Raw genomic sequence first — 14417 nt, forward strand, 5'->3', positions numbered from 1 at the left:
AAAAGTACTTAATGCTTCAGGAATCGTCGATTAATCTTACAAGAATTATCGATTATTGTCGATTTATTCAGCAATACCCCACACCTTATTCGGCGAAACAATTATTTAATGCCTTTAGTAATACTACATGAAACTAAGATTAAAGTTAAGATTGTAATATTACAAAATACTTGTTTAATTAAGTTACATTATTATTATTATGGTTTTGTTTGTTGTTTTTGTGGCACAATGGTCTAGTTAATTTCTTGCAAAATTAACGCAATATTTCCTGTAGAAAGCCTGAAAATTGTTTTAATGAGTTATTCGCCTTTTGAATAATTTCTATTCACGCCACATGGTTTATATTAGTTATTAAATTTACATAAATTTTCAAATGTTGACATAGTTCTTTGTTGGGTTTACTGTCCGATTTATGGATCATTAACCACTTTATTTTAAAACTACGATATTACAGATTAATACGGGCAAGAAAGTGTCCGTTATAGCTAAAAGTCCGTTCTATAAAAAATTAATTTGCACTTCAAACTGAAACTAGAGCTTATAATTTCGGGTTTAGCCATACGTCTTTTAAGACATCTAAACCAGAATGTTGTATAATGTATTATTTATTTCCACTTCCCCAAACAAAACCAACTCATTGTATTTTCTCTATTGTATTTCTAGTTGTAACCAACAATTAATGTCATAATGAAACTTAAGAACCTTGATCTTTCCATAAATTAGCCATCTGAAGAAAAGAATAACTGGTTTTCAGATCCTTGGCCAAAATGTTAACAAGATATTACATATTAAGAGACCCTTGGGTGTGGTACCGGTTAAGATTACAAAAAGAGGACAACAATGCTACTCCGAAATATCCAACGTAAATATCAATATGTTCTCAGATTCTTTTCTTTCATTCGCTGTGAGAGATTATTATCCGGCTTAGAAATCCGAGAGAAAAGGTTAATGCGTCCTCTTTAAAGATATGTTATGCAAGAAATAGCTATGTATTTTGCGCGGTGTTTGTCGAAAATTGCAATGGAAAGTCGACAATTTCACTGAGAATGTCTAAAATCGAAAGGTATTGTTATTTTAACCGCTTAGAATCTAAATCTTTCAACTTTCAGCGGTACACTTTCTTTGACCTTGTCTCTGCCACTATTTTACATAACCCTGAAGTGTTTTTGATTAATCTTAACAGCAATTAGTCTAATTTCAAAACTTCTTTCTCGCAAAATGATTTCTATTTAAAACTTTATTTTTAGTTTTTCAAACTTATTTTGTCAAAAAAGATTAAATAAATTTTAATGCCCTAAGACAAGTTAATTAAATCAAGTTTTTTTATCTAATCAATATCATCTTTAGCCGAAAGCATCAATTAAAAATCCTTTCGCTTTAATTATGTCTTAAATTAACTCCTACGCTTGTTTTCTGATTTTATCGAGGTCAAAACATTAAATGCCGAAAAAAACGACTTAAAAAAGATTTAAAAGCTACATAACGAGTACACTTTCACTTGGGTTCAAGCCGTTTTAACTCTGTATTAAGTTTATATTGTCGAATTCCCGGATTGTTGAGTTTAAAATTTAGAACGAAGACCGCCTCGGGATAAAATTACGTTAGAATAAAAATTATCGCTTAGCACCGACGGACTTGGTTAAAGAAAATGCAACTTCCGGTTACTATGTAGGTTAAAAATGAAAGATAAAAGTCTACTTAACAACGTCATATATAGGGTTTCGTGGTAAACGTTTATTATTCTTTCAAGTTGTCAGGTCCTTGTAGAATTACGATGCAAAATCGAAAGTTTAAAACTGTTTCTGCAATAATTGTAACCGTTGTAGTGTGTTTAGAATTTAATTTGAAACATTAAATCATGTACTATAAACTTGTAATTATTTCTTTAAAAATCTTCAAATGAGTCAGCTATTAAATACAAAGACACTTTTTTAAAATAATTATTTTTAATTATTTAATTTTTTTTTGGTTATTCTTAATTCGTTTAAGCTGACAATCACGAATAAGATGAGACGAAACTTTCACTTTTCGATGTAAACGCAATTAGGCTGCGCAAAATTAATAACGTTCATTTGAGCATAACCCGTATTCGGCTCAAAAAAATCACAAGCCTCTTTCAAGATGTAACACGCGGAAATACATGCTTGAACCGTCCATTATAACTTTCGTCTCGAACAAGAAATATTATTCGTTAAGAGGAAACGAAAGTCATTTTACAGTTACATTTGTCTTTTGTAAATGCATACTTAATGCAAACTGAAACATTATCCGTACGCGAATATTATAAGAAACCGTAATTAGAAAGGAGTTGTGTGTTTCCATTTGACCTTAAGCCTTACGAACTACGTGTATTACATTTGTGGTTAGGACATTTTTAATGTAAAATAAGCAAAAATTAAGCATGAAGTGATTAATTAAGAAGTATTCTTAGTTTATTAAATTCTTTTGTCTGATAAATAACTTTTTTATGAATTTTTTTAGTAGGAATTCTTGGTAGGTACTGCTTGTAGTTGAGAATGAGTCAATTTTAAATGGAAATAGAATGTAAATGTTGTTGAGAGGTGGATACACACCCATCGACCTACAGACTATACATTGAAGACGATTTTTTTATAAATCTAACTGGTTACACCATTCAAAGTTTTTCTCTCGTTTATACGAAAGAAAGTCTTTCTAATTGAATGCAACATTTCTTTTTGTGTTGATAGAGAGATAGAATTCGAAGTTTCAGGAACATATAGATAAAATAGTTAGAGCTTTCTGTTAGTGGTAAAGAGCTTCAAGATGATTCAGAAGTGGTTAGAACCATTTTGGAGCTTCTTATTCCTTAAAAAGTCAAAGGAATTTTTTTGGATTTTAGGAATAAAACTTTGGAATAAGAAATCTTGTAAGTTCTTTGCATAATCTTCATATGATAGTTTGAAAACATGACGGTAGATTCCCATATTTCTGAGTCTCAAATATCTCTCCTAAAAAATTCTTAGTGTAATGTTTTTGTGTAAGCAAAAAAGAACCCAGACTAAAAACACATATCTTAATGATATCTATTTATGCCTAACTGCTTTAGTTATTGAGCACCGTAATGCATATGTTTACACCTGTTTCTCATATCTTTGAAGAATATATGTTCCGCTCCCTACGCAACTGACTTGTAATACACAAAACGTGGAGAACAATTATTATACTTTTTTGTACGATGTGCCAACATACAAAAAATGTTTTACAAAGAGACCAAAACAGTAAAATGTGTAAATTATTTGGAAAATCATCCACCAAGTTAAAGGGATTACTTCACGGTTAAAAGATAACTCTTGAACAAATTTGGAAAAATGTACGGCAATATGTTACTTTTGCACAGGTGAAAAAGAAACATGTTATAAGTTATATATGCAATAAGCAAACATAGAAAAAGTCATAGAATCCAATAATCCGACGACATGGAAGTCAATAAAATCTTTTATAATTATTAATTATCTTATTAATTGTATTCATTCAACCCTACGAAGTTGAATGTTGCCAAAAGGACTACCTACCCATCACAATTGCCATAGTGATAGGTACGAAGAATTCCTGAAATCCAGCAGGAATAAATTTATGGCCGAGGAGATTGCAAAGCATACGGAATGGGATTCGAGATTAAAAACATCAAGGAGAGGGTTGCTGGTAACTGTAAATTGAAATAAATGAGGACACTTATGGAGCAGTATGTGGAGAAAAATTAGTATTACGAAAGCATTGTTGTTATGCAATACGAGCACCAACTGTAGTGTATTGCATCAACAGATTTAGTCATAAGTACAACTTCACGTTTTCCTCAAAACTAGAGACGACGTAGACCTATTGAAGATTTTATTAACCAGAACTATTGAAGACTATTAAAAACGCAGTATGAAGTGTAACAAAACTCATAAATTTGGTAACAAAGATACTGAATATTATTATAATATTTTTATGGGAGGCGACAAAGTATAACAAAATACCACAACAATAAACACTATCATGAAAACTCGATTGTTCTAACTCCTTATTATATACTAAAGTCACCAGAGGATACAACATAAATAAAACGTCGTCTAGCAGAACCGATTCTATCAGATTTTCCAATATAATAATAAAATAAATTGAACCAAACCACCAGGGTTTAACCCAATTGTTGCATAGATACTCCAAAAATTATGCACAGTTATGATATCTAAGCTGGGAAAGACACAACCAATCTTTATAAAACAATAATCCTCATATCGGCACTGTCAAAGGCCTTTGAAAAACTAATGTTAATGAGATTACAGTGGATTTTAGAGCAAGAAAGATACCTGTTCAATAGATACCTATTCAAATACGGAACTATTTATCAAGTTCATTGGGTGGTGCAGCAAAATAATGATGACCGTTTCTGATGATAGCAGAAACGGTTGATAAGATGTCTAAATTATAATCTGAGGAACTAGGTATTATTAGAGATATGATTAGGCTTAGAGATGGTTTTTACAGCAAATACAAAAAGTCTAAAACTGAACTAGCACTTAATGAATATAAATGTTTTAGAAAACATGTTGCACGCGCAATAAAGACCGAACAGAAGGCGTACTATAAGTCATCTTTCAAAAATAAAAGTTCCAGGGATCTCTGGAAATCAGTAAGGCATCTGAATGTTATTAAATCAAAAGAGGTAGGTACTTCCACATTTAAATGACGTTGAAGGCATTAATGATAATTTTTTACAAGCGGCTGAAAACTGAATGATCGCTGATCCAGACTTAATTCAGGCTTATACTATCACGAAAAAGTCTACCTTTAATGAATTGTCTGCTTTTGTGCCTGTCTCGGAGTATATTGTAGCGAGCCATTTGTTAAATATCAATTTTGGCAGTGTAGGATATGTTGAACTCTCGGTTGTGATGATACATTACTGTTGTCCTTTCAACATTCCTTACGTCACACATATTATTAATATATGCTTATCGAGGTCAATCTTTCCAAAATGTTGGAAGAAATCTTTAGTAATACCTTTGCCAAAGATTAAAAATCCTATAACATTTTCGGACCTGCGACCAATTAGTATTTCACCTGCTTTGTCTGAAGTATTAGAAAAAATTATGAATAACCAAATTCGGGAATTTGTCGATAAACTTAATGTTCTGCCTAGAACACAGTCTGGATTTCGTGCTAACTACAGTTGCGATACAGCATTAACGCATATAGTTGATGACACATTGTTTGCGGCGGATCAAAATAGGCTTACTGGATTAGTTCTGCTAGACTACAGTAGGACCTTTGATACTGTCAATCATAGGATGTTGTCAGCTATTTTATCTTTCATTGGGTTCAATGATTCTGCTGTGAAAATGATTGATAGTTATGTGTCGGACAGACAACAAGGGGTTAAATTGGGTGATCGGAGATCGGAACTGCGAGGCTTGAAGTAAGGAGTGCCACAGAGTTCTATCTTGGGGCCTCTACTGTTTTATATTTACACTTCTAATCTTTCGACAGTTTTGAAATATTCAGAGTCACATTTTTATGCTTACGATTCCCAAAACTATTTATCATTCTTGCATACGGACATGGCCACTGCTCAAGTTACATTGATAAACTACTGGTAAATTCAAATAAATCAGTGGTTATGCTCTTTGGCAGGCGGGGTGCACGAGACTCTCTTGCAGAAAATTTTAAAATCAATAATGGTGGTAAATTTATTGGTGTTAGGGAGTGTGCTAGAAATTTAGGATTACAGCTCGACTCGAATCTTAGGTTCGAAAAGCACATCCTGGACAAAACAAAAATGTCATTTGCTGCTTTGAAGCTCATATATAGCATGAGGAATATTTTAAATCGCAGCACAAAGGTTTTGCTTTGCAATTCCTTAGTGATGAGCCATTTTAGCTTTTGTGATACAGTATATCATAGTTGTCTAAACTGAAAAACATCACAAAGGATTCACCGTATTCAGAATTCATGTCTTCGAATGATTTTCGGGCTTCGATCTTGGGTGGCTGAACCGTCGCATATACCATATGGTTTCATTTTATCATAAGTTACTGTTGCTTAAATGTCCATGTTATTTGTATGATAAGATTGCATTCCGCACTGATGTCCATAGCTTAAATGTTCGAAGCAAGGGTATTGTCACACCACCGCTACATGTTACTACATTATTTGAGAGATCGTTCTCTTACAACTTACTTAAATTTTAGATTAATAAAATCTATTATTATAATTATTATTATTATTATTATACTTCACCTTTAAAGTATTGAACTCATTACTCAACATGGATAAAATGTATGGTTAATTTATGACCACAACCAGAATAAAACTGCGACTTTTACAAATCATATTAACATAAATTCAACGCTGGCAAAATCACCAAGAAATGGAAGTTAAAAGTAAAGGGTAGTAAATATGTAAATATTATCTTTCTCACTAGAAAAAGTTTTGCAGGAATAAATGAGAAGTAGTGGATGCAAGATTAAAGACCAACCTATTTATCTCGAATCTAGGCATTATGCAAACTAGTATTACTAAATGTAGTACTGATATATTACAATTCTGATATTCGTACTGATTCAAATTATTGTCATGGAAGTCTTGAGCACTTGGAGACTTTTGGAGGTCGTGTAAGTATTTTCTGTTTTACTAATGTATTCAGTTATCATTTCGACTCATAATTCTTCATTAATTCCTCACGAACCTTGGTTATTCTTAGTATTTTATTTTGTGGCACATGGTTTTTTTTATATTAATTTTGTGTTTTTGGAGCTGTTTAGCTCCAAACTAGGCATACATAGGTTATTAACATTCTCATTAACGATTTTTACAGTAATATTGCACATATCTATTAATGATAGATTCTAAGATCTTTCAGGCTTAGGTACATACACTTCGATTAATTTTTTTGTTAATACTCCCACGTAAGTCTGTGGTCCAAATATAATCCCAGATATTTGACAGCGCTAACTTTCGGGTTTCAGTTCAAAGAATGACATTCGATGTTGTTGTAGGATTTTTAACTTGCCTAAGAGTAAGTAAATATGTTGAACTCACATTTACTTGTATTTAAGTGAAAGCACCAAGTGGATAAGCATTTATGAATCTCATTAACCGCGGAAAAGATGGTGCTGGTGTGAGTTCCAGACTGGACGTCGCGCCTTAATTTTTTTATGTAGGTAAAATAAAAGCGAAACGGAGCCGAAAATTTTCAAATTCACATATCTTACGTAAAAACGTCAGTGATTACAACAAACTTTACCGCATTTTTTATATCTAGCGATTGCGAAGATATCGATCTATATTTCAACCAAAGAAACCAATTTCGAAGGATTTTAATTAATAACATTTTCATCAATTAGCCTTATGGTTACGATTAATAATATAACAGATAAATTCGTTAATTCGCAAATTCTTTAATTAAGCTTCTTGGAAAAAGTGGCTCGGGCTCGGTGATTGCAATCTAATATGGGTACAATCAATTACTGCCATTATACGAAAAAATGCTATTTATGGCGTTATTGTAAACGACTCAAAGTGTTATGTTGTTACTTTCACGTGCTGCAAAGTATCGTTGATATATCACCTTCCAATTCAGCTTTTGTGATTGTCTCGACTTTAAATAATAGTCTTTTGTGGTTATTTCAGCTTCTATTACTACTAAAGTAACGAATATATTTTGCATTTACAATAAAAATGATTTATTTATTAAAGAAATGATTAAATTTGAACAATAGGTTCATTTTTATCACGGTTAATAGTAAATTATTCAGTTCAACCAGCGTGAAACGTCTGCCGTAATTGTTGTCAACGCTCTCTTCGGTACTCGGTTAGAAATTCGTCCGATAGAAAACTAGCAATTTTCTTCGGCCAAGTGAAACCGTTCGGCACGTTATAGCAACGCTTTTTTTTTGTCAACCTATGCTCCTCATTGTTTGAAAGGAACCGATCGACATGCAAAGTTTGAACCGAAACGAATTAAAAAAAAAATAAATTGTGTATTTTACTACATACCATAGTGAACACACTTAATTGATTAAAATAAAAAACTGTATCAAATCGTATTTCTTATTGATTTAAAGTGAATTTTCAATGTTAACCGTATAATTTTAAATAATCCGAATGTTTCTAGAACGCCAAGGAGAGATCGAGCAAGATTAAGTCATTTAAGTATTTAGTAATAAAATTAATATGATGTAATTTTTTTAATGAGTTTTTACAATTATCAGTTAATTTTTTATTTTGCGTTACTTTCAAGAAGTTGCATTATTGAAATGAATGTATTATTAAATAAATTTCGAAACACAAATTTGAAAAAGGGCAAAATACCAAGTAACGACTTTTACTTCTCTTTTGTTCAATAAAATCAACGTCGTTTTAAGTTTAAAACGCCGCAAGCAAGTTTGATTATCCTTTTATTTTGTGAACGGTGCCCATATTGCCCCTTCACTTCTTAATTGGGTATAGATTTTGGTTTCAATAATTAATTTAAACCGTGATTAATAGTTTCACTTTATTATCGAATTGGAAATTAGTGATTTCGTGTCTTCCTGTACACTTTAGTTTATCCGAGATGGTGATAACTTTTTCTTAAAGAAAGCTTCGACTTTCTACAATGATAAAGTTGTCTACGTTTCCGCACATTTTCCGAGAAATTTATTTTGTAATCGTTTAAATTAGATTTTTGAAACCGAAAATTTTAATCTTTACGATTTATGTTAAAATTTATTAACTTTCTTTTCAAGTTCGGCCCCAAATTCGTCTGAAATCGAAAGCGATCTTAAAAAGAGAAAATTCGTTTCATCATTTCTTTTTTTTGTTTCATCTAAAATTATAAAAAATAAATAAGAAATACTTACATTTTGCGTTCTCGTTCTTTGGCAGTTGACGAAAGCAACGCATAAACACGTTAAGATAATAAGTAAGTGCAGCTTCATTTTTTTTTATTAAAAAAATTTTCTGTTCACTATATCACATTCGGTTTGGACGAAGGAAATCCACTTAGGATCACTGAAAACGGACGATACTTGACGACTTTATATTTTACGAAATCGTTCTTTCGAAATCAACACGCGAATGCACGCAAAGGGTAACTTGAAATAACATTTATATATATATGTTTTTTTTTGTTCTCCCGCTGGGTGCATCATTGTATGTAAATCAATTTTAATACATATTTATTTAGTATCCCCAATTATTAGAAATGTCATCGATAAAAGGATCTAATGAATTTTTATTGAGGTAATTTTAAAAACTATAAAGTTGATTTAAAATTTTAAACCGATGCAACTATGGCTTTGAAAGTGAAAGTCGAAAATGACTAAAATTAATCAAATTGATCCTATATTTATTAAAATTTCTAATTAATTTACGTTGAAAATGTAGGTAAATGTGCAAGAGTTATTAATAAATTTAGCACGGAAAGAAATTAAATATAATTTAATATTAGTAAATAAAAATTCTTATTTTTAAATAATTACTTATTCAATTTCTGATTTCGTGATGCTTAATTTATGTAGATCCTTTTTAATCAGTAATAATCAAAACCTATGATGCGTTTAGTTTCCTCGACTCAACGATTTTTTCCTTATATTACATAAAAGAACCAGTTTTCCGATTAATATATTTATGTCTTAACTCAAATAATTGCGGATATAAAATTTTAATTATCTCAGAGAAAATTTTTATAGAAAGCAGAAATAATCAATTTAAAAATACAAAAAAACCGCATCTCTCCCTTTTAAAAAGAGAGAGTTTTCCATTAAGATAAAATCGACGATGAAGATGAATCAATTTGACTTTATATGGACATTGTTGACTAACACAAGCAAGCAACTGACAAAGTGGCAAAAACGGAACATTCTTGAGATCGCAAATGATCATTATTTATTATCTATAAGTTCTCGTTATTTATCCAATTATTTTTTGCTTAACCCAACCCAAGAATGTTTTAATAAACATATCTTTGATCCGGTTGGTTATAAATTAACCGATTAAACCGATTTAAATTGGTACATTTGATTCACTTTCCCTATTGATTATCTAACAAGAATTTTTGGTAAAATTAATTGTTTTATAAATTAAATTGTATAACGTTTTAATTAAAACAATATAAATTAAAATAAATTTAAATATCTTATATATTAATTAAAATTTAACGAACGATTTTGTTAAAATATAAAATAGTCAATAAGTACCATAACAAAAAGGTCAGCACACAAAGTCCTTTAATGATGATTATGATCGAAGTGCGACGCGGGTTTAAAAACGAATAAGTTGAAAGATAGCGGTAAATTTCTTAACACATTTTACTTGCTGCAACGTGCACAACACTGTCAACGGGACTGAGAGAGGAGTTCTGAAATTCGAAGCCCGGACAAAGTGGAATGGGTGGGCAGAAGGAAAAACAGAAAAATGTATCAGTTTCCCTCTCACCGGGGGCCCCCCGAACCGTGGCGCATATGTCCAGTTGCTGTGCGACCGCGACTCCTTTCTCTTCTTGGTCTACTGAAAATCAAGTCCCCCACCAGGATTAAGTACAACAAAAATTATGTCACTCAAGTTATATTTTGCACAAAAAGATCACAATTTTAACTAATCAAGTCATTTCTCTTTATTATAATGATGATATATGAGATAATGATGTTTAAGATAATGAGGATATGATGCGGTTTAAGCTCATTCTGCATAATATTAGCTGAGGCTACAACAATAAATTGTAATGCTATGCAATTAAGATGCATTATGATATGACAGATGTGAGATTGTTATAAAAAAGTCGTATCGAGTTATGAAGTTGTCCAGATATTTTATGTTTTTACATCATTTTAAAGACTTATACAAAATTTTATTATTCTTTTTTACTGTAAATTGGAAAATAAATTGTGATATAAACCAAAATAAAACTCAATAGGAACATTTATGTGAACTATAAACTGCAAAGGGAAAAAATATTCTAGTTCTTAAACTAAAATTAAATTTGATAAAAAAAATGATTCAAAAATGAATCATGTAACATTTACTAATATATAGGCATTTATGAAATAAGAATAACTCAACTGTTGTTTAATTGAAAAAAAGTTTATTTATGAAAAAGGAAAGTTTAGATGTTACCATTTAACAATAAAAAAGTTTCTGCAATGCACTGCTGTAATCGATCCTCAAAGTTCCTCATCACCTTCTCACACAGGTCGATGTCAATTTCCCTAACTTGTGCTATGATAGCTTCTTTCAATTTTTGCAGATTTCTAGGTTTATCGACGTAGACCTTTACCTTTAGGTGTTCCTATAAAAAATAATACACATCACCAAAACGTAAAAAACACAAAAGGAGATTACTTGTCCAGGAAAAATGCGACACATAACTACAAGTGAGGCTCTGACTGTATGTGCTATGGCACCATCTTGTTGGAACAAAACATTTCTTGTTTTAATTCCCCGTTGACGCAAGTCTGGGATCAAAAAGCTTTCCAACATGAAAACATATCGCACGGAGGTAACAGTGACAGTTGCCCCCTGTGTATCTTTGAAAAAATAAGGTCTAATCAATCCAAGACAAATTACAGCACACCAAACTGTAACTTTCTCACTGTGAAGTGGGTGTTGATGCACTTTACGAGGGTTTTCTGCTGCCCAATACCGGAAGTTCTGTTTGTTGGCAGAACAGTTCAAATGAAAATGAGCATCGTCATCATTATTACTGGTTCATCATCAAAAATGATTTACATTCTTTCAACGAACTGCTGGAGTTGTGCAAAATCTCCCTCTTTCAGTTGCTGGAGAACCATAAGTTTATAGGGATGAAAGCGAAGGTTTTGGAGTAAAATTCTGGGAAGTGTTCGACTACCCATTCGGAGTGCTGCAACCCGTTTTCGAACAGAGCGTTGTGGACTTACAATTACTGCTTGTATCATCCTTTCTACGGACGCAAGTGTCCTTACACTTCTAGGACGACCATGAGATTTTGATTAATTGCTGGTACCGTCGTGCGTCGTTCTAAAATTCTGTACCCATCTGTAAATTGTGTCACGTTTCGGAACTGAACCGTTACGACCAGTATTGAAGCGTTGGAGAAAGCGCCGCTGCACGACAACAACAGACTCGTTCGATTTTAGATATGTTCAACTGCTAATTAATTAATTAATCAATTTAATTTATTTTCAGAACTTATATAAATAATTTCACTTTTTCATTGTTAAATGGTATACTATTTTTCAATTAAAGAACAGCTGTGTTATTCTCATTTTAAAAACGCCCTTATTCTGCCCCACCTGTATAAACAATATAAATTAAATTTTAATATCACCGCATATATGCAGAATGAGCTTACTCTGGAAATAATAACATTATTTTGTCTAACAACCTGCTGAATTTATGAGTATAGATGATTTTAGTATGCTAAAGTTCAACATTGCCGTTCTTTTACAGCAAAACCAGATTTATTTCAGAAGTTATGACCATTAAGCTAAAGTCGGATACGGATAATCCTGCTAATTGTTACCTATTAATGAACACACTTTTTCAAAACGTAACTTTTTGTCACATTGCCAAAGGAGATTTGTATATACTCATTGTGTTCAATATGTAATTCTGCACATTTTAAACAGTTCATATTTTCCGTTTTATTACTTTTATTTTGTTTCTATTATAATGAAACCTTCCCTTCGGTTTTGCCGAAGATTGGGGTATAGAAGATCACTTATAGTTCTGTTGATTCCACTAAAAATACATGAATCTATTAATCTTCTTGTAGCACATACCCAAGGTTCCCGGATGAAATAATCTATTTGTACTAAAATGGTATATTAAGAATGATCTTAGGCTCAGCAGTTTTCGTAAACACTCTCCTTTCTTATGGGATTCTGTTCCCAAAACTTTTTACAAGAGAGCGGATAACCGGTGATAACTCCTGACCTATTGACCCAACGATGCTATATCAGAAGTATTATTGCTCCCAACTGTTTTCATAAACACCTTTGCTAGATAAAATTGCCAACCCAAAATAAAATATAAGAATATATACAATGCACTTTTTTCTAAATATGTACTTTTCTGCTAGTCTTCTAGAAGTGGAATGTAATCTTGTAGTATCTAGCCTTATGATAATAGCATGTAATCTTCTGTAAATACAGGGTTCCCCATAATAGACTACCTATTTTGATATTGAAATAAATTCTATATGAGATAAATCAGAAAAAATGGAGCAATAGCAAAAACCGCTAAAATCTCTAGAGACTCATTTCACGATTAGGGGATTTAAATTGGCCTTCGACGTCCCCGGACTTAACTGCACCAGACTGTTTTCTGTGGGGTTATTAAGAGGAAAGGTTTTTGCAACTCATCTAGAAAACATCCAAGAACTCAAAAACCGAATTACTGAAGAAGTCCGGCGAATAAATCAGGTTTTACTTCGTCGTGTCATGAATCATTTCTCGTCCAATCTTGAAAAGTGCATTGAAATTGATGGCGGTCACTTAAAAGACATAATTTTTGTAAGTTAGGAGAAGTCATATGTTACAGTAAATCCCAAATAGTATATTGTAATTAAATGAAATAAAATGTTTGTTTTATTTAGTTTTAACAATTTTATTGAGTTATTAAAATAGGTAATCTATTTTAGCAGCATTTAGTATCTATTCTTCTGCTAGCAGTATATATTTTTCTACAATGAGTATATACTTCACCATAACAGTATTTAGTCCTCTGTCAGCAGTATGCAATCTTATATTAGTAGTGTCTAGTCTTCACAGGTACGTTGTAGTCATCCACTAGCTATCTAGTATCTAGTCTTCTGCCAACACCATGTAGTTTTCCGCCCGCAATATGTAGTCTTCTGGATGTGCTATTTAATTTTCTGCCAACAGTATCTAGTCTTTTGTGCCGGCAAAAGATGTAGTTTTGTATATGTAGAGTATATGTAGTTTTCACCCAGCGGTATGCCGTTTTCAGGAAGTAGTATCTAATATTCAGCTAACTAGCAACAGTTTTTACCTGTAATTTTTTCATAAATATACTTTAAAAAAATAATTTTATATAATAATAACAATAATATCGAAAAGTGAAGAGGTCCTCAAATATACACGTAATTCTGTCGAATGGGCAAGGCTAAGTCTCAATGTAATCTGAAAGCAAATGTCTAACAACGCTTGTGTATTACGCGACAACAAATATGAACTTAGAGATAGCTGTGCTAGAAGCTATAGAAAACCTGCAGCGAACGCTTCACAGCAAAATTAATAATAATTAAGGCACAAAGCATTTCCGCAATGTCTCATGTTCAAATTTCATGCGCAAATAAGTCATTCTTTCAAATGTAGGTTTAGCTACGGTGTCTTCTTTATTGTAGCAATGCAACGACTAAAGTGTATATAAAGTGGTATTCTAGTCAGGCTTGGCAATTCAAAACACTGCCTATTGGTCTGGAAACCTGA

At 31.9% G+C, this 14417-nt stretch overlaps 1 protein-coding gene across 6 annotated transcripts in view; it reads right to left on the minus strand.

Moving 5' to 3' along the window:
• The window catches only part of LOC111424198 (mucin-2-like), a 32059-nt gene extending 21639 nt beyond the window's left edge, over window positions 1–10420 (minus strand). For 5 of the 6 annotated variants that reach the window (XM_023057649.2, XM_023057650.2, XM_023057648.2 and 2 more), the window contains exons 1-2: window positions 10185–10420; window positions 8847–8997 (exon numbers count right to left, since the gene is read on the minus strand). In XM_023057649.2, coding sequence (XP_022913417.2) covers window positions 8847–8924 — 78 coding nt within the window. In that variant the 5' untranslated portion in view covers window positions 8925–8997; window positions 10185–10420. Of the gene's footprint in view, window positions 1–8846; window positions 9014–10184 lie in introns of all 6 variants that reach the window. The other variant, XM_023057645.2, reaches the window with a different exon arrangement.
• Between the last annotated feature and the right edge of the window lie 3997 nt (window positions 10421–14417).

The sequence above is a fragment of the Onthophagus taurus genome, chromosome 11 (genome assembly GCF_036711975.1).
Source record: "Onthophagus taurus isolate NC chromosome 11, IU_Otau_3.0, whole genome shotgun sequence".
In the NCBI taxonomy this organism is placed as follows: Eukaryota; Metazoa; Arthropoda; class Insecta; order Coleoptera; family Scarabaeidae; genus Onthophagus; species Onthophagus taurus.